General features: G+C 46.8%; 8 protein-coding genes across 8 annotated transcripts; 3 read left to right on the top strand and 5 right to left on the bottom strand.

Annotated features, from left to right (window-relative positions):
• Window positions 1-282: 282 nt before the first annotated feature.
• HET-E1_6 (Vegetative incompatibility protein HET-E-1) lies at window positions 283-3,058 on the bottom strand (the record flags this gene model as incomplete). The annotated part of the gene is made up of 2 exons (XM_031147270.1): window positions 283-2,923; window positions 3,033-3,058. 2 exons carry the CDS (start codon window positions 3,056-3,058, stop codon window positions 283-285), a joined length of 2,667 nt encoding a protein of 888 aa, XP_031007814.1.
• Window positions 3,059-7,586: 4,528 nt separating this feature from the next.
• ste20 (Target of rapamycin complex 2 subunit) lies at window positions 7,587-11,644 on the bottom strand (the record flags this gene model as incomplete). Its single annotated transcript, XM_031147269.1, has 4 exons — window positions 7,587-9,158; window positions 9,217-10,098; window positions 10,314-10,668; window positions 10,719-11,644. 4 exons carry the CDS (start codon window positions 11,642-11,644, stop codon window positions 7,587-7,589), a joined length of 3,735 nt encoding a protein of 1,244 aa, XP_031007815.1.
• Window positions 11,645-13,273: 1,629 nt separating this feature from the next.
• Window positions 13,274-14,287, top strand: uaZ (Uricase; the record flags this gene model as incomplete). The annotated part of the gene is made up of 3 exons (XM_031147268.1): window positions 13,274-13,410; window positions 13,466-14,112; window positions 14,163-14,287. 3 exons carry the CDS (start codon window positions 13,274-13,276, stop codon window positions 14,285-14,287), a joined length of 909 nt encoding a protein of 302 aa, XP_031007816.1.
• Window positions 14,288-15,770: 1,483 nt separating this feature from the next.
• Window positions 15,771-18,461, bottom strand: nip1 (Eukaryotic translation initiation factor 3 subunit C; the record flags this gene model as incomplete). Its single annotated transcript, XM_031147267.1, has 3 exons — window positions 15,771-17,036; window positions 17,089-18,062; window positions 18,116-18,461. 3 exons carry the CDS (start codon window positions 18,459-18,461, stop codon window positions 15,771-15,773), a joined length of 2,586 nt encoding a protein of 861 aa, XP_031007817.1.
• Window positions 18,462-19,357: 896 nt separating this feature from the next.
• LHYA1_G002289 (uncharacterized protein) lies at window positions 19,358-19,888 on the bottom strand (the record flags this gene model as incomplete). The annotated part of the gene is made up of 3 exons (XM_031147266.1): window positions 19,358-19,554; window positions 19,611-19,674; window positions 19,742-19,888. 3 exons carry the CDS (start codon window positions 19,886-19,888, stop codon window positions 19,358-19,360), a joined length of 408 nt encoding a protein of 135 aa, XP_031007783.1.
• Window positions 19,889-20,760: 872 nt separating this feature from the next.
• LHYA1_G002288 (uncharacterized protein) lies at window positions 20,761-22,659 on the top strand (the record flags this gene model as incomplete). Its single annotated transcript, XM_031147265.1, has 2 exons — window positions 20,761-22,400; window positions 22,530-22,659. 2 exons carry the CDS (start codon window positions 20,761-20,763, stop codon window positions 22,657-22,659), a joined length of 1,770 nt encoding a protein of 589 aa, XP_031007782.1.
• Window positions 22,660-23,365: 706 nt separating this feature from the next.
• On the bottom strand, window positions 23,366-24,079 carry rps-14 (40S ribosomal protein; the record flags this gene model as incomplete). The annotated part of the gene is made up of 4 exons (XM_031147264.1): window positions 23,366-23,517; window positions 23,584-23,744; window positions 23,854-23,926; window positions 24,013-24,079. The coding sequence occupies 4 exons, from the start codon at window positions 24,077-24,079 to the stop codon at window positions 23,366-23,368; spliced, it is 453 nt and encodes a 150-aa protein (XP_031007781.1).
• A 361-nt stretch (window positions 24,080-24,440) lies between these two features.
• tyr1 (putative prephenate dehydrogenase [NADP(+)]) lies at window positions 24,441-26,254 on the top strand (the record flags this gene model as incomplete). Its single annotated transcript, XM_031147263.1, has 5 exons — window positions 24,441-24,550; window positions 24,888-24,948; window positions 25,005-25,116; window positions 25,171-25,319; window positions 25,376-26,254. The coding sequence occupies 5 exons, from the start codon at window positions 24,441-24,443 to the stop codon at window positions 26,252-26,254; spliced, it is 1,311 nt and encodes a 436-aa protein (XP_031007780.1).
• Window positions 26,255-26,601: the final 347 nt, after the last annotated feature.

Here is a 26,601-nt window from a genome sequence, read left to right as displayed (position 1 = left end):
AAAGAAAATAGATCGCACAGCTCTCGATGAGCCATTATTCTTTCTTGTACTATTTTAGTGCTTTCATTTCGTACCGCAGATTCCACTTCAAAGTATTGCAGGTTATATATATATATTTAGCCACCAGAGATGATTAGACAATAACTTGCCTGCTAAGCTCGTTGCCCCAACTGAACATTAGGTATGGATTTGCGTGCTGTTAGTCTTGACTAATCGAGAAAGACAAGTAGAAGGAGAACGTTGGCTGAAAGAAAGTAACAACCAGAAGCTACGACCGTCGATTCATGGACCTTTCATCCACGCAGTATCTGCTGACGGGCCACCTTCAAAAAGCCAAAAGTCAGCTTTCCTCGTCCATCGCAATTTTTCCTTCCTTAGCAAGACATCCGCATCCTCCTGCTTTCTGCTTCGCACCAATCGTAACGCCTCCTCAGCAACCGTAAGCTCCCGAAAAGGTCGGATATTCTCGTATTGTGGACTGGTGTTACCATCGTGCAATGCAGTAACAATATCAAGAAACAGTGTTTCCACCTCTTCATCCCTTCCGAGTTCTCTTATGACCGTCGCAAGTGTTAGACGCACCCATAAGAGAGATCGGTTATTAGCTTCCCGACCTTTGCCTTCCTGTAGATCCAGTAACGACTGTAATATCTCACGCGTTGCTTCAAAATCCCCCTCGTCAAAAGAGACAAGTGCTCTTAGATGCTCAACTTGACAGTATCTCTCAAAATCATTTCTCAATATCTTGGAGCCTGAAATGAGCTCGATTTGAGCATTTGCCTGGTCGAGGTTGCGCATCTCGCGGTATAGAACAATCAGATGGATTGCAGTGTCTATCACCAAGGAATTGTCGATCTTGTTCTTGTCCTTGTATTTCGCCGAGCGTTCTGCAAACACGAATTCGAGGTCCTCCGCTGCCTGCTTGTATTTCTCCTCTTTACGATAGATAGATGCCATGCACACACGAGCATACAGGGCATGTCCATCATTTGGTGCCAAGGTCTTGCTGTTCCGAACATGTCTATATGCGTCCATTGCCGCTGACAGAAGGCCTTGGGCCTCTTTCACATATCCATCAAAGATATAACTTTCAAAAAGGAGTAACTGGGCTCCTTCTATGTCTTCAAGGCCAACGATGACCGCAGCTTGAGTTATAGCAGCGCTTTCAAAGTCAGTCATGAGAAATTGAATCAACCCGATTTCTTGGCGAGTCTCCCAGTATTCTTGTCTGTCCATGCCTATAACATCCTTTTGTATTATACTGACCTCAAGACAAATATTGAGAGCTTTGATCAGTTCACCTTTGTTGGTATATATGAATGCTAACGTGACCTTAGCTCTTAGGGTGAGGGGATTCTCTTCGCCAAGGATGCCCTCAAGACCATCAGCTACTTCTTTTCGGACCTTGTATTGGGGCTCAATATCCCCTTGCGATTGATAGAAGTCACCCAAGCGATACAAGCAAAGATACTTCAGTAGCTTATCTTTACCATCCTTCTCGTAGAAGTCACTGAGTTTGGCATACGGACCGGAAAAGAAGGCATCCAACGAAACGAGGTCTCGAGAGCTACACGGCAATCCTTTCAACCAAGACTCGAGACCTCCGTACACCCTAGAGACGCGCCCGATTGTCCCAGAGAAATCTATCAAGTATTCTGACCACATTACAAATTCGAAACCGTGAAGAAAGTCGTTGAAAAGTTGTAGCAGCTCCTTAGAAGGATTGCTCACCGAAGTGAGATGGAAGTCCCAGTACCTGGCTGCATACTCATAAAATACAATCTCCCGAAGGGCTTCTACACGATCTTTGTTCTGGGAAGCATCGCAGCTGGTCTCTAGGGTGAAACCTTTATACAGCCAGTGTGATATACGCCGTGGAGATTTATTTGGGTCTTCGCAGAGTAAACTAAGACATTTGTAAGCTAGGGACGCGTTTGAACTCTCTTTTGTTTGGTGAACCGATAGGACTTCGGGAATATTGTTTCTCTCTGGCTCCAGCAAGAAGTTTTGGTAGGAACCGTGGGCCAAAGCTACGCTGTCTTTGGCGATACATACAAACGGCGAACAGAGATCCACCACCGTCTGCCTGGCATTGAAAAGGCGATGAATTTCTTCGACTCGCTGTCTCCCCCGAAATTGCAAAGCAGCATCAATCTCTTCGATTTTGAGGGGTCTTTTAGCGGCCACAATGAGCTGAAAAATCGTTCTCCTCAGCTTCAAGTCTGACTTTGTCAGTTTCTCACCCTGGATCGCTACTAGTTGCTCAAAGATTTCGAAGAGCCCTCGTGGGACCTCTTCAAGTCGCTTTCTTTGTTGCCATTGAGACCTCGGAGACGGAAAAGTGAGATACTCAATCATTTGAACCGCCCATAGAAACATTCCCTGGCATCTTTCGTCAATTTTGGTGTATATTTCCATCTCAATTCGCTTCAACGACGGGATCTCTGCTATCTTGGCTGCAATAAACAGTTTGATATCAGGCATGGTAATTTCGGTGCTTATTTCGAGAACGGACGAGTTGGACATAAACTGTCTCAGATTGTCGTGCTTTCTGGAAAAAATGATGATCTGTGAATTGTCCAAAGAGCTTTGCTGGATGAGGTCGTCCGCGAGAGTTTTGACGTTGCCCAAGTCGACACATTCGTCCAGTCCATCAATGATTAGGGTGTAATGTCTAATCCTTCCTAGGATGCGAGCAAAGATGAAGTGGAGTTTTTCGAACGGAATCTCATCGATATGCTGCTTTGGAAAGCAGAGATTCGTCATATCGTCAAGTATATATTGATGCTCAGGCCTTTCTGTAACGTCGCTTTTGAGTAATTGGATCAAAATCGACGCAACCAGGGATTTGGCATCTGCACGTTCATTATCTCTGGAGGCAGATACAGAATGGGCAAAGACGGTTCGTGACAAGGTGTTGCTACTAGTATGATCTCTGACAAAACGTGCCAAGACAGACTTCCCGCAACCTTCAACGGATCTGTTAGTTGAAGCTCTAGAGATGAGTTGGGTTTTGCTGTTACCAGGTATACCAGTTATCCAAAGCGGTCTTCGGCATTGCGAATCTATCCAATCTTTCGTCAGAGGGTGTTCAAAGAACCATTCGCATGTATTTGGTGTGTGTGGCTGTATGAAGACTGGTGGGCGCTCTAATGGGTCAAGGAACTTTATGGTGCGCTCAACTAATACTCACTCTGATTAATATGTGTTTCTAAATCGGAAATCAAACGGTGATACCTCTACGGCGACGTTTGTCTGCAAGGCCCAATTCATAGGTATCAAGTTGTACCCTCTTCAAATCTGGGAGGATGCTATCAACACGCTCCTGAAAGTCTGTGGTCTCTGTCAATGAGTTAGTTCACTAGATCCATGGCAGACCGGGGCCAATTTTGGAATGCTGACTTGTTCTAGACAAACTTCGTTCCGCATCCTCAATTCTCTGCTTCTCGAGACAGTTAAGCAGTGCTAAATATCGTTAAATTACACCGCCCCTGTATGATGCAGCTCAGAGCGAACTCACTGTTGTAGAATTTATTGCTTTCTGGGACGTAGATTAGTGGGAATCTTCGTATTTGAACGGACATACTTTTGATATGGGAACATGCAGCTGCGTTGTGTTGTAAGCTTGAGTATTTGGAAATCAATGACAGTGTTCTCTCGAACTCGCTCCTTAGTGGGGTAAATCCAACGTGCAAGAATTTAACTGGGAAAATGGTAAGCACAGTTCGAGGATCTTGTTGCTTTAAAAGTTACAAACCTGTATCTGAGTTGCAGCAATGTCTTTTCGAGAGCACCAGAAAGGTGAAACAGCAGCGAATAGATGACAGCTAGCGTCCAGGGTTCCAGACCCCTCGGGGTCATTGTAAATGTTCTCGTACCATGATCCTATACTTAACATAATTTCAACAATACCGTCTTCAATCTTCGCATCGATTCCAGTCTTCTGGGCTGCAATCTTTGTTCAAGTATCAGACATTGAACTTCCAAGTATTGGGCTAGAACCCGACAGGCCGTTGAATCGAATAGAAGGCTTACCCCAATTAAAAACCGAAGGACCCCCCATACCAGGCTAGTAATTTGAGGTCGTTGTTGGATCAAGACATCTACAACCGGTGAATATTGCTGTATAGATCCGATACAGTCCTCCAATTTTCTTTGAAAGCTACTCCGATTCGCACTGCATTTCTCTTTTGCTTCGATAGCTTCATCTAGTAGCTGTTTGAGGCTGCATGAACTTAAACTATCATCTTGATCAAGTTTGACTATCTGCTTGTGAGCAGGTCCTAGGCCGTTATTGTGAATCTAGAACTATCAAAATTGCATTTTCAGATCACCAGGATAACAAACCTCGACACCTTTTCGCCAACAGCAATCAATACACTTAGATGCCAGATCTAGTGTTTCTGTTTGTTCTCCTAACCGAGTCAGCGCGATTCCGTCTTCAGAATCCCCGGTGGTACTGATTGCTTCTTGAAACTGCATTGCGGTTACTGTGGCACTTCTTGTAATGTGAACGGCTCAGTGTAGATAGAATTGACGGGCTGCTTCTCAAATGAGTGCGGCTCTGAGCAGACACATCTGCAGCTGCCTGCTAAAACATGAGCCTGATGTACATCGATCGAGCTTGGCTAGGGTTTGGACCTCATGCAGATTATTGAGCCTCGCCAGATCATTACCTAGATTTGGCGAGGTGCCCCAATCATGTGCCTTGCGCCACGTAATCATGCGATTTGTCTCACCGAGAAATACAAGGCGAACGGCATGAACAATCTTTCCAATGAAGCAAGTCATGTTCCCATCCATGCACCACCCCCTCCTTTGCTGGGCGGCACACCATAAACAGTGAGGCGAACTTCTTGAGCCAATGACCCCAGAAGCCGGCTTTTAGGCCTTTACGAAAACCTCAGACCAGGGAGAATGAATAATTTCCATAGCTGTTCATATATTACTCTGCGCAGTGCAACCTCATGCAAAGCTACCTGACGATGCTGCGATCAAGGGTATCCCACCCCGGATTTTCATCTCCGCGTACGCCGACATGACTGGAAAGATTGGTCTGCTCTAAAACTAAGCATACAGCTTCCTAAAGCTTTTGTATGATTTAAACCTCAATCTGTGGTAGCTGATGTAGTGTATGTGCTGGTTTTGGCGGCGCCTTCCCACCCCTAACAGCTTCACCAGAAATCCACTCACCCATCACCGTGTAATACCCAAAACCACACGCACATGTAACGTCTTTCCAAGTCTCATACTCCTTTTTCCAGACAATGAAATCTTCCTTAATATGATCAACACCGTCGAAAGTATATTTCGTTATCTCTTCGAGCGCTTCGGAAGGATTTTGATCGAAGACGTTTCTCGACCTCTCTCCGGAAGAAGTGTGCTTTGAGGAATGTGAAGAGCGGTGCGAGCTGCGCGAAGGTTTTGAATTTGAGGACGAGCGATTTGAAGATCCGGAGGGCGGAGGCCTTGGGGCTGGACCTCCCTTGGGCCCCTGTGGACCAAACTTACAGTCCTGTTTACACTGAAATTGTTAGCTGGCTGTAGTCTAGAAGCATGGTTGAGAATTACGTTGACGCCGGGCTTTGGGTCAGGAGCAGGAGGTTGCTTCTTTTTGCGCGGTTTTTTATTCCTATCCGCATCTTCATCATCTTCATCATCTTCATCCTCTTCATCCTCTCCATCTTCTCTAATTCTCGCCTGGCTAAACCTCTGTGACATCTGCCCCACACTATCCCCTCTATCATTTTCAGTTGCACGGTCAGGTCTTTGTAGATAGGTTGAGTCCTGGGCAGAGTAATCATTTTGCACTACTGAGCTTGAATAAGACCCATAGCTGCTTGTAACCTGTCCTCCGTGAGGTTGCCCTGAAATAGAAGACGTCATTGCTGGAGACGGCTGTACCCCATATGCTGATTGTGCATAACTAGCACCAGCTGTAACATTCGAGGTACTGTCTTGATCCCAAGATTGTCGCCTACCATAGACGCTAGAGCTTGCGCCTTGATGAGCGCTGGTGTGACTAAATGCTTGGTATGGTTGAGCTGTGGGCGAAGAATAGGTCGTGTAGTCAGAGTCGTTGGCGGGATACGATACACTTGCTTGGAGCGCGACTCCAGGCAGGCTGTTTGAGCTTTGTTCTGGTGTCCCAAAGCCGGCACCGACTAATGGGGCTTGCTGGTCATCAGCTCGCGCTTGCCCAGCACTCGCACCATATGGACCATGGGAATCAACACTGGGCGAGAGTAATGAGGGGTTTCCTTGCTGGACATCGGGATATGTACTGGGATTGTACCGTGGAGTTGATGGAATAGTTTGGGCGGCTACTGGAGTTGGAGCAGTGCCATGGCGATATTCGAAATTGTACTGCCCACTCCGACCAACACGATAACGACTCCAGCAACCGTGGTCATTATGCCATTCCCATTGAGACCACGCCGATGGATATCTCCACGCCGATGGCGTCCGATCCGAAGCACCTTCTGATCGTCGAGATGGCTTTTCAGATTTGCTCGGCATGATGAAGTGACAGGGAAGCTAGAAGCGCAAGGAATTACCTTTGACCTACGTATATGAAGGGTAGGGTATACTTATATCTCGACCAGGAACATTACCCCTATACAAGGAAGCATCAACTATGTGATAGGCATAGCGGCCCAATCACTAATTCTTCAAAAAAGTACAGATCCCAGAGCCTTTTAAAACACGTGTACCCAATGGATGAATTGCGCAGCACACCCTGTTTCTTTGGCTGAACGAGGCAGATTTTGCCTCGCAAGATGGAGTGGCAACGCACGGAAATACAAGGACTTGAGCCGCACACTTGAGGAGCTCATGATGATTGGTCTGCGGCTTTATAGTACTACAGGCTGAATTGAAACGAGGAGGGAGTCGGGTAAAGATAAGTAACGTGAGAAGGTTGCGAAGCTCCTGGAAAGGTGAAAGGTGGTACAAAAAGGGTTGATATTATGTAAGCCCCGCTAAGCCCATCTGATCTGATGTACCGCGCCATATCCGGGTTATACGCCCATGACTACAATTATGATTATCTTAACGGTAGTAATATAAGCCTATGGGCTTATTATTGTTGGGGGTTAAATATTAGCGATGGGGAGTTATAAGGGTTTGCAAGCTATAGTTTTAGGGTACTAAGTAGAAGGTTTATATGCCCACACTTAGTTAGCAGCCCATTCTTATATCCCAACTTATACGGTACTCAGCTAGAAGCTCGAGTCGACAAAACATTAAAGATTACAACCTCCCAGACCAGTTCCAAATAAACCATACACCTCTAACTTAGGTCTAGCAGCTATAGATACTTTTGATTGACACATGGCACATACTGCAGCTTTACAATCGTGCCTTCACTTCATTCATCCAGTCATCTTAACCATACGCCAGAGTAACCCAGCATTGCGCCTATATTTATACAAGATAAGAGGCAAACGGCGAGAGAAAAACGCCAAACAAGATCAGGTATATGCCACCCTCCCCCCTTCCCCACCATCCAATGCCAAGTAAATACGCCAGCCTCATAATCGTACAAATGCATTGTCGTATCCCAACGATCACGGTTTCATCTCATCTCATAGCTCGCTAATACTCCTCTGCCGCTCCGTCCGGCCCTCGCTGCTACTGTCATCGTCACTGTCCATGTCTTCGTCGTCGCTTTCTTCTTCAAATACGATGCGTCGGAGAACGCTGCGTTCGAAGAGCTCGATGACGAAGCGGCGGACGTTGATGCGGAAGTGAGATGACTCTAGTAAGGTCATGACTTTCCTGAAGAGAGCTGGATGGTTGAAGTTGGGAAGCTTCTTCGATTTGATGTGCATGAGTTCAGTCATCGCCCGTTTTTGTAGCACAGTGTTACCGAGATCGATAACGAGTTCCAAGATTCGGTTGCTGACGAAGTCGTCATCGGTTTTTGCTGCCATAATGGCGGCACGTTGTTCTCTTGACGCGGTGATTTCCGAGGCTTTCTCATGACTCCAGGTTTGGTACGAGAAGAACTTGTTGAGATTCTGGGGGATGCAAAGTCCAAGAGAAGCGCCCATTGTTGTGGTGTTGCTATCCCATCCAAATTCGGACATGATCTCGAGTCCATGGACACTGCGGGAGATGAGACCCAAGACGAAGAAGGCAGTCCCTCGTAAGCTCATTACCTCGTGTGATTCCGCGATCCTGACGATGTTTTCAACAACGTCCGATTCCTCCAGGAACGGCGCACCGAGCTCCATAGACCCAACGTTGCCCACAGCCCATAAGCACCCTTTGACTTTGAGTATTATCTCTGGATCATCCGAAAGCATTCCATAATCGCGGATCGTTGATGCGAACTCCTCGAAGTGACCCTTGTCTCGCAACAGCTTGCATCCTTCTTTGGTCCTAGTCAGCTCCCTGTAAAAGTGCGGAGGCACATGACCGTCGTTATCAGCATCCAGCTCAAAAGTATCTTCATCGATGCTCATACGATTCGACGTCTCCTCTGGCATCTCCACGAAGGCACGTGCCAAGCTTGCCTCAATAACTCCAACGTAGCTATCGTTTCGGCCAAGAAACCAATCATCCATTTCGTTACTAATATAATCCAAGCCATCAAGATAGTGATACCCAATGGAAGTAGAAAGAAAACGAAGAAGCAGAGGCGCGCCAATCTCTCCTAGATGATCAAGAGCCGGCCGACATTGCACAACGTACTCCAAATAATTCTTGCGATTGCAAGCTTCCTCGAGAATCTTGATAGCAGTAGCACAAACTTCTACTTCGGGGTCGTAGAGCTGGGTGACGAGGAGTTGAATAGCCCATTTCGAGTCACCAACACTTTGGGTAGGCCGTGAACTTTTCGAATATTTCCTCAAAACGTTTGTTGCATGGATGCGAATTTCTTTGGACCCCGCCGTGAGAGCCTTTGAAAGGAGCACTCTAGGATGTCCTTGCAAGCTGTAATCAAAATTTGACAAGAGTAGCTTGATCAGATCAGGGCGTTGCTTTTGACCTATAATATGATACATCATATTGATCATGCGCCATCGATCAAGCATCTGCAACCCTTTTGGGTCTCCACTCATCGTTCCCAGCATCGCAAAGTATCCACTACAGAGTGTTTCTGAGAGTCGTTCCTTCGAGAACATAGGAGACTGGGCTGTCAAACCACTTGTCTGGATAACATTAGCACTGGGCTTCAGTTGTCAATTCGGAACTAAGGCGAAGACTTACTGGATCACATTGTGCTAGGCATTCGGCAATTTGCCTAAGCAACTTATTATCGGCAAGATATTTGACACCTTCCGTCGTCTGAAGAAGGGTGTGTATGAGCGCACAACCGACTTTTATGTACTTCTGATTAATACGAGTATACCGAATCTCAGCGAACTTGTATTTGAACGGCCTATAGAAACTCATAATGCGCTTGATGAATTTCGAGGCTTTGATAGCCTCGTCAAGTCGCTTCCCATTCAACAGCGGTCCCTCTATGATCTTCAAGACAATATCCCATTTCCATTTGATGGGATTCGTACTTGAGAGCACTTGCGTTTCGACCAACAATTGACGAAAAGTGTTTTCATCAATAGAAACGTTAGGATTGATCTTAGGTTGGTCCTCCAGGCTTGTTAGATTGTCGTGGCTGTTATTGGCAACGCCAACAAGAGCGCCTGTAACATTAGGAGCTGTTCGGTACAATGTCCTGCTCACACTGCTTATCTGATATACCGTCCCAGTTGCATCAAAGCGTTCCTCATCTCCGAAATGTGATGCGGCAGCGAATAAATCCGGCAAAAGCTGCAAATCACTACTCCAGTTTGAAGGTAGTAATCGAGAAGCAAGCTTTAATACTTCTCCAATAAGCAAGGTGGTCTTTCGTTTCAACATCGAATTATCGGCGTCTCGTGTGACCTGCAAAAGCCCAGGCAGCATGTCCGAAGTAATCAAGACTGCCAGCAAAAGAGCGGTATAATGATCCACAAAATTCTTGTCTCCGGTCTCTTCCTCCACTGGTTGACCAGGTTTGACGTCGCTGATTTTAGAGTAGCAACACGCCCGTAGGTAGTCAGACGCCGTCCAGCCAAAAATGAAGTCGCCCAGAATGGGGATTTTATCCTAAGGATTCCATAAAGCAGATCGATGACTGTCTCGCGGATAATATGATTTGGTAGCATGAGGCAAGATATTAAAGACCTTATGGCTCTGAAGTTGTACATGGATAAAGCCATGAGTCCAGGCCATGATTTCAAGGCATATGATATTGACCTCGAATTTTGCTTCAAAATCTTCTCTTGGGCAAATAACGAGTCTGTAAAAGGCGTGAAAAGTACCTCGAGCTCATAGCCTGCGCGAAGATACTTTCTGCGTTGAGGTGCATCCATCAGGAATAAGAAAGCTGCTGTAAGACTTTCAGAAGCTTCGTAGGTCCCTTCACCAAGTGCATCGGCTAGCGGTCTAATGCCTCCTGAAATAACGAGCAAACCTGGATCTCGGATCATCATCTCACCCAAGGTTTCGATACAAATGGATCTCAGGCGATCCTCGGCATGCTCAGCAACTGATGCTATTGTTCTTACAACAGCTCTGGACACCTCTTGGATGCCATCTTTGACGTCCACGAATGCACGTACAAATTTAAGCGCCTGCTCACGCTCGACGTCTGCATTAGATTTCTTAATGAGGGAACTGTAGTCTTTTAGCTTAAAACAAACGGAAAAATATGTTTTACAACTTACAGCACCACTAAATAATCCGTATTGAGTGTTCGGATTTTCTGTAACGAACTGATATCTGATATTGCATATCGAGTCATTCGATAGCCGGCAGCAACAACTTCTCTGCTTTCACTCAGAAGCATAACTTGCATCCGCAAACCGAAAACTGACCAGACCAGGTCATATTTTAACGTTGGGTATCTCTTGAAAAGTTCCACCAGGTTGTTTGCATGTCCAACGTAGTAATCTGGTGTAAGCCCCTCGATTTCAAGTGCCTGTAATATCTCTGCCAGAGCGTATGTTGGGGATTCCTGTGGTTCGTCGTAATCTGAGCCAGCACTTCTAGCAGCACTTGGGGGAGACCGTAAACCATTGCTCTGGAACAGCGTATCCATGCGACTTCGTGTCGGGGTTAAGGGTTGTTTTGGCCTTTGCAACTCTGATATTTCATTCTTCAGTGCCCTGATCTTCTGATTCGACGAATTCAATTCCGCTTCCACTCTCAACCGCTGCTCTTTCGTTTGTTTCGCTTTCTTCGTGTTCAAGGCCTCCAGCATGTTTTCGCTGCCCTCTTTGATCTTCATCTCTCGGTTCAGCGATTCCCGCAAGGCTGCGAGGACCTGACCCGGAACCGCTCCATCATCCTCATCTAATCTCTCCAAATTCACTACAGAAACGTTCACGTTCACATCTTGACTCGAGCCTGTCCGCGAAGGGGCAAGCTGGCTCCGCAGATTTGAGCTGAAGCTCCCTGGTGCTGGGGAAGGATTGAGTGACGAGCCGCGGGGTGCGAAGGACATAGCAGAATTCGAGCGAGGGCCCATGCCCGAGGCTACAGGCTGTAGCGCATCTCGATCGAAACTGGTTCTCCCATTGTTCGTCCCGTATGAAGTGGGTTGCTGGTTGTGTAATGACTTCTGAGTCGGCGTCGCGGACGAGCTCAGCATGCTCGACGAGTCAACGTAGTTGGCGGGGTGGTGGCATGTGTATCGTAGTTACCGGATCGACTTCGAGGTCATCCAGCAGGTTTATGAGCTTCTCAGGCGCATATGAGAGCGGTCTTGTAAGCTACGTGCACTTATTCGTAGTGCGGGTCGAGATGTACAGCTATCAAAGCGGTTTGACGAGTAGCTTCGCGAGCAGGAAATTGCCAATGGTCCTAGATGTGTATGCGAGCAAGTGTCTTCTATTAACTTGAGAGCTCTTGGAGATTATGAATCGTTGTTTGTGACGGTTATGGTACATTATCAACTGTGCTTCAAGACGTGCCCAGGCCACATCTGTCAAGGGCACTCGGACCAGGAAGGGCAAATCCTTAAATTCATCTGAAACGTTTTCCCCTCCACTTTTCTCTTGCAGACATGTTTCTTTCCTTCTATAAACTACAGTCTTGCATTACCCTTTAACAATACCTGTATCTTCGATAAAGGCCAAGTTAAAAAATAAGCCATTATAACTCTATAGTTCCGCTGCTAGATGACGATCCAGATTAGGACTGCAAGGCTGAATTTATCCCCGCAGATGTCCTAGGAGCTACACCACCCTCGAAAGCTCTGTTTCCTGATTGCATGGATTATGGAGGGTTCACATCCTATCCTATCACGTCTTCCAAGAGCATGGGTTCGACGGCATAAGTAGAGCCAAGAAGAGGCATATGTAGCGCAGACCAGCATCATCCCCGAACTTTACATGTACCTTCAGTACTAGAATGTTAGGCAGTATACATAATATGGATATTATTCTCTTCATCTGTAGTTGGGGTCAGGATAAGTCATAGTAGTCCAGTCCAGTCAGCAATCTCGAGGCTCAATCCGCAACTTTCCTATACCTAGTATAGTATGGCAAAGAAACGTAAGATTCATAGAAACATCTTACGATCTACGGGCGATGCCGATTCGTCCGGTAGTGCAGCAGTACTGTAAAAGTAATGGTTGGAGCTTTCCCCAAGATGATGACTCTCGAAGCAGTACAGTAGGAGAACTTGAGAAGATGCATCCGAATTCCTACCAGCCAAGGGGGTTTTTTTCTACGAAAAATCTGCACGAAATAATATCAGTCCTCATGATCTCTGATACATAGGCAAAAGGCCGCCGCGGGGCTTTCCCATTATGCGCGTGTTACAGTAGCGCGAGGCTATTCAAGTGCCGCACACCTGGGCAGCGAGGCAGCAAGGCAGCATACTGTATAGTACAGTACAGTATCGGGGGATCCCGAAGCTTCATATTGCAACTCCTCCCACCCAACGTTTGCGGAGTCTTTTGCTCTTCTTCCAGGGCCGGCCTCCGCTGAAGCTAACTGGTCCAGTCGATTTATTCTCGGCCGTCCTTTTTGTGTTGCTGCCCCGCGAATCGCCGGCCTCCCTTCTTATCTGGAGTTCTCCGTATATAAAGCTCCAACCTTCCACCCTTCCTTCATACTGGACTGGACTGGCATAACTCATCCATCCATCCATCCTTCAATAATCAGCTGCCAAAGCTTCTAATCTGACCTTACTACCTACATAAAGAGAGTCAAGTCCCATTCAATTCAAACATTTCACTTCATACCAACCTTTCAACCTCTCTTCCAAAGTAGCAATGGCTTCAGTAGCTGCAGCACGTTATGGCAAGGACAATGTCCGAGTCTACAAAGTTGAGAAAGATCCAGCAACGGGTGTGCAAACCGTCACTGAAATGACTGTCACAGTACTCCTTGAAGGAGCCATTGATGCATCGTATGCTTGCCCATCCATCCCAGAGTTGAAGACCCTCCTCTAACCGTACCTTCAGGTACACAAAGGCAGACAACAGCGTAGTCGTAGCGACCGATTCAATGAAGAACACCATCTACATCAAGGCAAAAGAGCACCCAGTCACCCCTCCTGAACTCTTCGCAAGCTATCTCGGCACACACTTCATCGAAAAATACCCCCACATCACTACAGCAAACATCAAGGTCGTAACACACAGATGGACACGAATGACGATTGATGGCAAGCCCCACCCACATTCCTTCTACCGTGACGGTAATGAAACTCGAAATGTCGAAGCTGTTATCCAAAAGGGTAAGGGAATTGACATCCGAAGCGGTATCGTTGGCCTGCTGGTCTTGAAGAGCACTGGCTCCCAATTCCACGGCTTCGTCAGAGATGAATATACAACATTGCCAGAGGTCTGGGACAGAATCTTAAGCACCGATGTTGACTGCGGCTGGTCATGGAATACTTTCTCTGGAATGAGCGCGGTTGAGCAAGCTGTGCCTAAGTTCGACAAGGCATGGGAAGACGCGAGATCGATCACTATGAAGACCTTTGCTGAGGAGGACAGCCCTTCGGTTCAGAACACAATGTACAAGATGTGCGAATCTATTTTAGAAGTTGTTCCAGAGGTAGAAACTGTGGACTACTCTCTGCCCAATAAGCACTACTTTGAGATTGGTAAGTCTTCACTGCCTAAACCTATGAACAATTTACTGACTTTTCTTAAGATCTGAGCTGGCATAAGGGGACCAAGAACACTGGAAAGGACGCTGAAGTTTACGCCCCTCAATCTGGCCCCAACGGACTCATTCAACTCACTGTTGCGAGATCTCAACTTTCACCCAAGCTATAAATTGAGATTCGCATGTAGAAATACACACGAAATATTTGGCATTTAGGCGTTGGATGAATGCATGGCTTCAAATGGTGAACGGAGTATTATATTGTATATAGGAGCCTTTAGATGAGTATCATGCATCACGACCTTGACCACAATTCCTCTTATTCACAAGTGACTATGACAGTGAAAGTATAACGTAGAGACACAATAGTATCAGCTCTTCTATAAATGAGCGAAATTAGGAACACCATTGCTCACGTCGGGATGTGAAAGTAATTCGAGCCCAACTTTTTCGATGCTCAGAGTTTACAGCGAGAATTATAAAGGAATCTGCTAGATCTAAGTACTATTCGCAGCTACTTGATTAAGCAAATATAGTTTGCACAATTTAAAGCGTATCTTTAAACCCTGAAAAAGGATTGAATTACTTCTACGCCGAACGGAATAACATCTGTTATTACTCGAGTATACTTAGTAAATGACACTTCTTAAATGAGGGTCAACGCGGGGTATATACGAGTATTTCCTTATAGAAGACCTACGAACAAAGAAATCCTCATTTGGACCATACAATCACAAACTTCCCTATGTGAATCTTCAATCCTACTTTCAAACCCCTATCCTATGCACCGTCCCGTCTGTAAGGTAGTAAGGAACCAGAAGTAGTCCAGTCCAACTTGCATACAGTACAAAACGCCGAGTATAAACCCTAAGTGGGGCATCTGACCTCCCACCATACATATACCAAAATACACGGATTACTCTCAACAAATCATCTCAATTAGCCCTCGTAGCTCAATGGTAGAGCGCGTCACTAGTAAATGTATCACATCAAGATGATCACTCGCTTATGACGAGGTTGCCGGGTGAGTTTATCTGACTTCTCCTGGTCTTAAAATATGAAGCTAATAATATGAAGTTCGATTCCGTCCGAGGGCACATTATCTGCCACCTGTCTCTTTTTGCATTTTTCTGCATATTTTTTTGCATATTTATTAGGCATAGTCATAGTGGTAATCGGGAGATAGAGTGAGGTGTTTTTAAGCGAGTGTATATTTTTACTACTATATAATAAATATCAGTTGCAAGTTATTATTTGAATTTATAGACAGAGAAATCAAATCTATTACAACTAAATCTTATATCTCCTAGCAGGGAAATGAAGCATTTGTCCTTGTAGCAGTCTCGACTTTTCAAGCTAGGATTTCACTTATAATTCGAGTATTTGCAGGAAGGGGTACAGTATTCTTAATTATACGCACAAGTCGAAGTTCGAGATTTGTCCTGGACCAAAGATCTGCATTGATAATACCATCGTGATGCCCCTAGCACTTGCAAGCACATACACGAAGGCTATATCACCGGGGGTCAAGAGAAACTATTATCATCTCAATTCATAGTATAACAAGGAAAGCTTTTCGCAAGCTCTATAAACGCCTATGTAAAGAGCGATCACAGCCCAAAACAACCATCCCAATGCAATAACCACTCCACTCTAAGCCCGGACCGCTGCACCCAACGCACCACCCGTGAACTGAGTTCCACCAGCCTGTCTAGGAGCACTGGGTCCGCCGCCACGTCCTCCACCACCACGACCTCGTCCACCACCTCTACCCCCACGTCCTCCACGGCCACCTTGTCGCTCGAATGCGTTTGCCATGCCTTGTGTTCTTGTCTCGAGCGTACGTTCGTTGCTCTCGATGAGACCGCTTGCTTTGTCGCTGAGCGTAAGAGCCAAGCTCTGGAGCCTACTAAGCTCGACGCCCTTGCGGAAGATGATGGATGAGTTGACTTGATCGAGAGCAGCGGCGAGCTCCTCGTGACTGATCATCTTACTTACGATAGCGGCTACTTTGCGGTCGGTCAGCTCGAACATTGACGAAAGAGTGCCGACGGCGAGGGTGTCGTAGTATGGAGCGTAGGTGAAGAGGTATGTCCGGAGGCCTTCCTCTTGGATTTGCTCCGAGAGCATGGTCTTGATGGCCTCAGGCTTTGCCATGAGTTCCCAGATCTTGATTTCATGGATAAAGGTGGTAGCCTTCTTCCACTCGCCAGCCGCCAAGGCCTTCGAGGCTTGCATGACGTGATCTCTAGTGTTCTCGGGTGGACCAGTGAAGATTTGACGCTCATGATACTCTAACATACGTCTGTAGGTCTTGCTGATAACACGCTTCTTGACATCGGGCGACGAGCCCGTCTGGGCCAGAAGAGGAATCTCGAGAAGCATACTGCAGGTTAGGTAAACACACTCCAGGAGCTCCAAGTTGATGTGCATGTGGAAAGGAAGTTGGCGTTGTCTTTCGAGGCGCTCTTGCTCTGGTGAGACCTGGTTGTATCGTTGGATCATAACACCTTGAGCAAGCAACTCCTTTTGGCGACCACTACCACAAATTTCTTGCAGAGTAGTCTGGGCTTCGTAGACAAGTCCAGCTCGGAAAGCACAGAGACCAACTTGGACGAGAGTGCGGTTGAATAGGATTTGGCTGTGGACATCGAAGGCGTTGATGGTCTCTTGCAAATGAGACATCAGCATCATATCGCGTGCCTTGTAGTAGTTGTCGTGAAGAGCGAGGAAGTAAATCTGGCAAAGCATAGCTCGAGCACGGATAATGCCTTCGCTGTTGACGAAAAGGTAGTTACACAAAACATTAACGAGAGCAGTTGCATCGGAAAGTTTGGTTCGAGGAGTAATGGCAGATTCAAGTTCCGAGGGAATGGATTTCCAGCAGTTCTCCTCGAGGATCTTGACGACTGCAGATGGCTGGATATTCATGTTAGTATACTGTAGCCTGCATCTGGACAGAGTTACCAACCTTGAAGTAAACGTGTTCCAATCTTCTCATAACAACACGGTTGAGGCTGTCTTGCGTGACTTGCAGACTCTCATCCTTTCGAAGGCTTTCGGTGTATAACAGTGCACGAACGATATTGTTATACAGAGCTCCTTCATCCGAAAGACGATCGATGTACTCAGCAGTGTGAGGGTCAATGTGCTGAAGGGATCGGGTAAGCTCATCATCCAGTCTCTCAACATATGAAACAATGCTGCCGGGAATCTTGAGCTTCTCGCCAGCTGCGACAACAGGGGCCTTCTCATCATCCTCCCACTCTTCTGCATTTTCGACAACAACCAATTCCGGATTTGACTCGAGGACCTTGAGAAGGTTACCGAATTCTTGCTCGGCAGCCTTCCATTGATCTTGAGACATGAAGGTCTGAACACCGGTGGTTAAGTCGAATCTTGTAGAAATGATAGTCAAGAGAACTCGAATACGCTGGTAAGGGGTTGTGGCAACTTCATAGAGCTTCTCCATAATCTTGATCTGCTCGGTTCGGTCTGTGTTCTTCTTTCCTCGAGACTCCATAATCGTCCTCAGATGCTTGAGAATGCTCTCGGGTGTAAATTGCATTGTACGGCCACCCTTCCCAACAGTCGAGAAACCCTCATCATCATCAATCTCGAAGGCGGGTACACCAGCGATAGGTTTGGGTGTTCTGGAAGGTTTTGGAGCGGGCTCTTCCTCTTCGTCCGACTCCATGAATGCATCTTTGTCCGCCCTGTATGCATCGATATCCTTCTGGTAGTCCTTGTTGTTCTTCTTGATGCGCTGCTTGACGGCGTTCAGACCTCGGGCATTTGTGGCGTTCATCTTCTTCGCTGAGACCTTTTGCTTAGCAATAGCCTCATTCATGAAGTCCTCCAACTCAGCAATAGCTCTGATATAAGGTTTTGGTGTGTTGCCCGCCTGAACGAGCTTCACTACTTGTCGATTGAGTTTATCGAATTCTGATAACCATGTTAGCCGCTGACCCAGAGAGTATTTCACCATGATCGCATACCGGCAGAGATAGATCCCCAGTCATTGATCTTTTGCCCATTTTCGATCGCCTTCACGGTGCCCTCCAGCTCCTCAATCCGCTTGTCTTTCGCACTCTTGACAACTTTTGTGCCTTCCTCGTCGCTGCTCTCATCGCTATCTGAGCCTGCGCCTTTCAAGAAGGCATTTGCGCCGGTCTTTTTCCCGTCCTCATCGTCGCTGGAAGAATCATCGTCGTCTTCCGCTTCATCGTCATCCTCGTCGCTGGAGTCTTCCTTTGCTTCCTCTTCCTCCTCCTCGGAGTAAAGTTCTTCCTCGTCGGAAGAGCTGCTCTCGCTTGAACTGTCGCCCTTGAAGAATCGAGACATCGTGGTGGCTGGTTTGGGATGCTGCGAAGGGTTGGAGGCTTTTGAGACGCGATGGTGGGTTTGCCTGAATTTTTGTAAAGCCACTATTTTTGATGTTGAAGGCGGGGCTTGTTTTAGCGAGGCGAGTTTTCCCCCCTACTACGGGAATTGAGGGGAGGGGGGAATCAACAATCAAATCCACCAAATTCAAAATATTAAATTTGTATTTTACGTTATTATTATTATTGTTGTTATTATTATTGATGATATTTCGCACGGCTATAAATTAATAAGTTATTATCGCGGTGAATGCAAAACGGTTACTCATTGTGGGCGCCTCAAAATGTGCTACACGGCTGGGAACATCAAAAATTGTTTAGGACGAGTCTCTCCACGCGCTACTTACACCAGGGTAAAAGAACACAAAGTTCTGAAAGTTTGACTTTGAGATGATTTGATTAATTTCCTCTTGCTATCCTCGATGAGCAAGTAAAGAAATGTGCGCATAGTCTAGGCTGGAGCTGGTGGTTATCCTGGGTTGAGCCGCCTCTTCTGTACACAATCCGTCATAACCCATCAACCGCTGACTCAAATTGTATGAATATAGTAATTTGGACGAGTCTGCGTATAACTCTAACAATCAACCACCTCTGACTCGGTTCCATCTATATCATGATTTTAAAATAGCACCACCAAGGCCTGCCGGGTATCTAACCCAAATCCAGCAATACCTCTTTTATGACTCCGATCTTGCAATAAATTTCCATCCAAAACGCCAGTCAAAGTATGAGGATAATTAAGTGATACCAGCACCAATAAAGCCCCGAGATAACGCCTTGTGTATACTAAATCATAGTATTGTGATCCTTTGCGCCGATACCCCGTAAATTCCATTGCCCTGTATGACCCCCCTCCCTTCATGTATCTCTGGTAAGCCAATCCGGGTGTTCCCTTGCTCTCCATGGCTTTATATCATTCGGATTCTCTGCACGACTCTTCCGGGCTTGCTCTAGAACAACGCTTGTTCCCTCTTCCTTCATCAGCCGTTGGAATTGCTGGACTTCTTGGTTCGCCGTGGTGGAGGATTTAGCAAACTCGGAGAACAGAGTTTCAGCTATAAGAACCAGTCAGATGTGAGCCCACAGAGTCCAAGTGGAGGGGAAGGCATACGCGATGGTTGCTTCTTGGTTAGCGGTTCGAGGAGTCTGGGAAGGGTGGTTCGTAGATTTCTCAGCTGGTAGCATGATTGTCGTTAGTATTTGGATGGCATAGCATAACATGTGTTTAGAGGAGAAACAAACCTGGATATGCATCTCCTTCAACCTAGCCATAGCCTTTTCAAGTCGCTCCTCGTCCCAAACATCCTCTTCCGTTTTGGGTACAGGCTGCCCATTTGTAGCCCCGGAAATTCCTGCTGCAGTATTCTGCGCATTTCCTGACCGGTCCATTGCAACAAATTCAATAATATACGCCCAAGGTATTGTATTTATATATTGAATGACGATACCGGGAATGATACTGTGTATAGTTTCCCCCACCGAGTAGGAAGGATGTTGTTCGCGTGAAGTGGACGGAACTTGGGACTCCTTAGGATCAGCAGCCAATCGCGGGGTAATGTCAAGTAGCGGGCTCTGAATTCCTGCGAGGCTGACAGTCAGCCTTCCCAAAACTTCAAACCTTCCATCGAAAGGATTTCGATATTCACAGCCTACTCCTAATCTTTGTCCCCTACATAGGTACCCAACTCATCATGCTTAATCAGTAGCGAATATCAAATATTGCTCTCGGATGGCACGCAAGTTGCTATGCACATAAAAATGATGACTAAGCGCCTCACAATGTTGGTTATAATTCATATTTTAAACCATGTACTCTTTTCTTTAATAAAGGACGTCTCGTTTTAATTCAGTTAAAAGACTTACATTCCATCCATTGTGTATCAGATGCAGTGCATTATTGGAAGACAGACATATATGTCATGTGTAAATCACAGCCTATGACGAAGTCTGCAAAAGACGCAAATCTTTTTCTTTTTCCTTTTCACGCCTTCTTGAATATCTGAGCAAGAACTGACATTAACATTTCTTCTACTAAGCCATACACCTAATCACAAAGTCCCGTCTTTTATCCGGAGAATCAAACACCCAAAAGTGAATCAGTAACAACAAAGCGGCCTTAAATAGCGTAACCCATGTCTTCAGATATTCTAGTACGCCAGTGGAACACCAACCAGCAAGCAAGCACCAACAAGGAAAATCATTCCTCATCCAAATTCTTCTTCACCAGTGCAATAATCTCAACATATTAATTATTGCTCGCGATGGAAAACAACGGCAAACCATCCTCCTTAGAGACGACTCCTCCAAGACATCTCCCAAACAATGGCGATGAGTCTCCTTTGCTCTCCGATGCTGGTTTCAACGCGACTCCCCTCGTTGCGCCTTCTCTTCCTCCTTCATCATACGCAAATTCCACTTTTATCACCAACTCAATAAATATCCAGCGAAGTCCGTCTACCGCCAAAGACCAAGCAGAGGCTCTGGCCAGGACATTATCGTTCAAATCGGCCAAATCAAATGGAAGTGTTGATTCCTCTAGTCGCGCCTCAGCCCTCTCCAGCCGTCTTGAACCTCTTCACGAAAGCCGCGGCCGTGCAGAACCCAACTCTAGTTTGATCGAAGCCACAACCAAGTGTAGTTTATCTAAATCATCCTCGGCTAAGTCGGTCAATAGCGTTCAAGCTGTTGGCAGTTTCCCATTAGGCACCCTTCGCGTCCATTCACCGTCGTCGCCGACTTGCCCAACATCTCCACAGCACGAGTGCCTCAAATCAGGTGATGTTTTCATTTGCAGAGGTATCCCGGCAGGCTCCATTCTGGGTTATGATACTCAGCTCCTCACCGTCAGAGCTCGTGATCAGTTTGAAGGCATCAAAGATATTCCACCAGGAGTACATCTGGTTTGGGGAGGATCTAGTCTCACTTCGCTGCGCAATGGCTTCTGGTTCATTTCAAGTAAGCGAGCCTCAGACGAATGCGGAGAAATGCATGTCAGAAGATGGGATTCCCAGAACGAGGTTCTTCAGGAAGAAGTCTCCAATGCCGAAGTGAGAATCCAGAAATCAGAGCTACCCGAGCTTCTTCACAAGATGCAGCCCTATAATGCCACCGCCAGCGCACCTCTGACCCAAGGCAACTCGATTGTTTCTACTACACCTACTACTACCACAAAAGACCCCAACATCTGGCTTCAGATGACATCTTGCATCAAGGGAGCGCTGCTTAGCAAGGTTACTGGCCAAAAATGGAATCATTGGCAAGTTTCTTCTCTGCACGATTATAACCACGAAGGCCACAGTTCCAAATCCAGTCGTGATGCCGATATCACTATTGATAATTACAAGGACGAGATCCTGAACTTTGTCTTTCCGAAGGATACCAAAACGTTCTCGGACGAATCCAGAGGCCGTCAGCGTACGCAGCAGGCCTTGGACTCGACTTCTTACGTTGAAGATATCATTAATGATAAATGTACCTACCAGGACTCGGATGAGATCATTGGAGAGGTTCAATTTTGCTACTTGACTGGCATGTTGCTAGGAAACATAGCTTGCATGGAGCAGTGGGCACATGTTGTCAAGATCGTCTTTCACGCTTACTACTTGTCTCTGGAGATGCCCGTCTTCTTTACGAAGTTCATACAGGCTGTGCACAACCAATTCCGATACGACCACGAGTATTTAGATGGCAGCATCCTTGACCATGACAGCAACCTCGCCCACGACCTTAGAGTGGCCCTCATTGTCTTCAAGTCACGCCTCAATGAGCAGCTTCTCGCCCAAGGAAAAGACCTAAATAGTAAGCAGAGCGCGCTTGCGAAAGCATTTGAGGAATTCGAAGAGTGGCTTTGGAAGTGGGACTGGGATCTCAGAGGCAACTATGTTCGGAGCGGACAGATTCAGTAAGTATATCTGGTTCTTTCATCACACTCCTGTCCTACGACGCCTCAAGTCGTACTTCTGAAATGGAAAATGCACTTCATGTGTTTCCTAGATGTTCTCGAACAGAAAACGCTGACACGTTCACCTAGGCTTGAGGACGGCGAGTTTGTCGATGCAGAGGTTGAAGATTTTCAAGAAGAGGATGAGCGTGGTGAGTGGGCACCGGCTGTAGTCGACCTGGACGAAAACGGACGCGAAAGAGGGCTCATCCGTTTTTGATCCTGGGTTGTCTAGTCTAATACTCCGCGCGTCGCCCTAGGTATGATCAACAATATGATCAAGCGTGCTCGCAAACAGTCTCGAGCGGCTCGCGAGCGGTAGTTTGTCCATAGAACCTACTCCCGCCACGTACATACAATACACCGTTCTCAAAATACGACACAATTATCGACATCTGTCCTTTTCGACTTCGGCGCTGTTTCACTGGTTTTGTTGCATTTGTAAGCGAGGAAGCTTCAGACAGTATCCAAATGGAGGATTGGCGTTGGCTGGCTGTGCGCATGGTTTTGGCGTAGGAGGCTTGACACATATTCACAGGCGTTTTGGGGGCATGAAGTAGGCGGTCATAGAATGTTGCAGTCTCAAGGAGAAACCAAAACCCCAAGGAGAATGGGTATAATATGGTGCGGTTGCCTCACTAAAGAGAGGCTCATCCTTGGACATGGGCAGAATTCCAGCAACTCGCAAGGAGTTTTTGTATGGTATAGAAATTACCTTATGGATTGAAAACTGATTATCACGTCACAAAAACTTATGATTTGCATTTGCTTGCCAAGTCCTTTGATTTTCGTTCTGACTGCCTTAAAAGCAAGACATCATGTGAGTAAAGTTGGAGACCAGGCGATTAATGCCGTCCTCCGCGTCGTATTTGACCCCACAGTGAAAACCCAAGCAACGAAGCCATTCCATCCAGTCCAGCACCAATCTAAAGACGACGACCACGGCGACCTCCCTTGCGGCGGGTGGAGTCGGATGGGGTTGGGGTCACATCCTCGATTCTGCCAATCTTCATTCCGGAACGGGCGAGGGCGCGGAGAGCTGATTGTGCTCCTGGGCCTGGGGTCTTGGTTCCGTTACCTGGAATATTAATTAGCATTGGTCATGCTTTTGGACAAAAGGAGGGGTGGGGAGAGCGGCATTTACCTCCAGTGGCACGGATCTTGATGTGCAGAGCGTTGATGCCCAATTCCTTGCAGCGGATCGCGACGTCTTGCGCAGCCAACATGGCAGCGTAGGGGGAGGACTCGTCACGGTCTGCCTTGACCTTCATGCCGCCGGTGACACGAGTGATGGTTTCGCGGCCACTGGAATCACCCAGAAAGTCAGCCTATGAACCATTCCACTTTGTATATATGTATATTCATTTTTGTAGGGATTCCTCCTCCAATTTGTGATTCTTAAGGATGTACATACGAGAGATCGGTGACGTGGACGAAGGTATCGTTGAACGAAGCAAAGATTCTTGCGACTCCGAAGACAAGTTCACCTGGTTGCAAGTTAGTGTTTGTTCTTGAAAATTGAGGTCTATGGAGGGTTGGATTCTTTGGGGGCGCAAGAGAATTGTTTACTGACCATCTCTGACTTGAGGGCCGAGGGAGATGTTCTCCTGGGCGGGGCGGGTGGTCTTCTTTGGAGGCATGTTGTCGAGTTAGTTGCTGGGAATCAAATACGAAAAGGTTCCTTGGAGTTGAGGTTGTCTCTAAATGTCAAATATTCGCGATAATCCGAAAAGTTGTGTGTGCGGGAGCTAGCGCAGACACAGTCACATGATGTGCCCGGTGGGGCTGCTTTAGCGTGGGCAGAGAACTTCCTTCTTTAAAGTTGAAAAAAAAAGTTCAAGCTTCCTCCTTAACAAACTGCCCAGGAACAGAAAATTTCCCACACTCCGCCTTCTGGTGCTGTATCCTTTATGAAGTTCCTTGTACTTCATAAGCAGCTTGCTGAGGAAGAGTCTGCTGTTTTCTGTCCGTAACCTGAACCATTAATCCACGAAAGCCACCATGGCTTCTCAAGATCTAGCTACAAGCATGGAGGGTTTTGTCATTGGGATCATTGGCATGGGCGACATGGGGAAGATGTATGCCAAGAGGCTCAGCGCTGCTGGATGGAGGTAAATAACTCCTGTTCGAAATCCTGCTGTCGTTGAGTCAGAATATTCAATGGTAAGCGCACCCCACCTTCTACTTTACTTTTCTCTCTTTTGAATGATGACTTGAGTGCATTTGGCTCGAGTATCGCCTTCAGCTGGCCTGACTACCTTTCTGGTATACGGTTTCGCGGTTGGCTTTCATTGATGAAAAATCTCAGCTACCTTATTTTACTTTGTCTGAAATCAATACCCACCTCCCAAAGCTTTCCTCAACAAAATTGGGCAACACAAGCTAACGGAAATATTCTCAGGTTTATCCACAACATAGTACTTACAGCAGCTGATAGCACGAGTCTAGCGTGAACGCCTGCGATAGAGAAGAGAAATACGAGGGTCTGTGTGAAGAGTTTGCAGATAGAGTAAAACACCTCTGTACATAGCACAATCCCGCACCTGAGTGCTGAGACGTCCATAGAAGCAAATTAAGATCTTTCCCAATGGACATCTTGTGTCCCGAGCAAGCGATTATATCATATACAACGTCGAAGCAGCATCGATTGGCAAAGTCGTTGCAGAGTATGGTCCATGTATGCCGTGATGCTGTCTCCATGCTGTTTACTACGTGACTGATGTTGGGTTAGCTACCAAGCAGAATGCTATTGTCGGTGGCCAGACTTCTTGTAAAGCTCCAGAGATTGAAGCTTTCGAGAAGTATCTCCCAGAAGATGTAGACATTGTCTGCTGTCACTCCCTCCATGGCCCACACGTTGATCCCCGAGGTCAACCCCTCGTGAGCCCTCTATCCTTCCAAGCAGCCCATACTCACTTACTTATCCCTTCCTCCAGGTAATCATCAAGCACCGGGCCTCCCAAGAAAGCTTCAACAAAGTAGAGCACGTCCTCTCCTGCCTAAACTCCAAACATGTCCACCTCTCTGCCGCCCAACACGACCGCATCACAGCAGACACCCAAGCCGTGACCCATGCCGCATTCCTCTCCATGGGCAAAGCCTGGCACGCAAACGCCCAGTTCCCCTGGGAAATCGCCCGCTACGTCGGCGGCATCGAAAACGTCAAGATCAACCTAACACTACGCATCTACTCGCAGAAATGGCACGTCTATGCCGGCCTCGCCATCCTGAACCCCTACGCCAAAGAGCAGATCCGACAGTACGCCCAGAGCGTGACGGAGCTGTACAAACTGATGCTAGGGGGTCATAAAGAGGAGTTCGCGCAGCGCATTAGGAACGCTGGCGCTGCTGTATTCGGGTCCCGCTCATGGGACGGCGAACTGCTCCTCCAAGACGAAGTACTAGACCGGTTCTCTCTCGGCAAGAAACCCGAAACTCCCCTCCCGAACAACCATCTCTCCCTGCTCGCAATGGTCGACTGCTGGTCTCAGCTCGGCATTGTGCCCTACGACCACATGATATGCTCCACGCCGCTCTTCCGCCTCTGGATCGGCGTTACCGAGTATCTGTTTAGGAAGCCCGCGTTACTGGAGGATGTGATTCGGATTGCGATTGAGGATGATACGTTCCGGAGCGATGATCTGGAGTTTACATTTGCGGCGAGGGGCTGGAGTGATTGTGTTACTTTTGGAGATTTTGAGAGTTGGAAGGATCGATTTGTTAGTACGCAGAAGTTTTTCGAACCTAGGTTTGCGGATGCGACGAAGGTGGGGAATGAGATGATGAAGACGATTCTGGAGAATACTAGAAAGTAAGGAGAGTGGGTATGGCGTTTGGTTTGGTGTGCGATTACGGGGACAGTCAAAGAGATGGGGTCTTCACACAAGAGAGTTTTTGTTTCTGTATTGCATTAGCTGGGATACAGATGCGAGGTGAAGATTCTAGTGGAAGACCTCTGGGAATCAAGAGTTAAGTTTGTTAATGCTGCGGTTGAGTCTACTCGTTTAACGTTGTAGCCCTACATCCTCAATCAATTCAGTACCCCTCTCTTAAGTGAGTTAAGTTTCTCATAGGAGCTATCAAGGTTCTTTTAAGAAAAATTGAGGAATCTTTAGATATAAAGTAGTTTAGGCATAATGGTTCAAGTATAGATCGGGCTTGG

Source organism: Lachnellula hyalina (genome assembly GCF_007821495.1).
Source record: "Lachnellula hyalina strain CBS 185.66 chromosome Unknown contig00023, whole genome shotgun sequence".
Lineage (NCBI taxonomy): Eukaryota > Fungi > Ascomycota > Leotiomycetes > Helotiales > Lachnaceae > Lachnellula > Lachnellula hyalina.
This window is presented reverse-complemented; position numbering and strand designations above follow the sequence as displayed.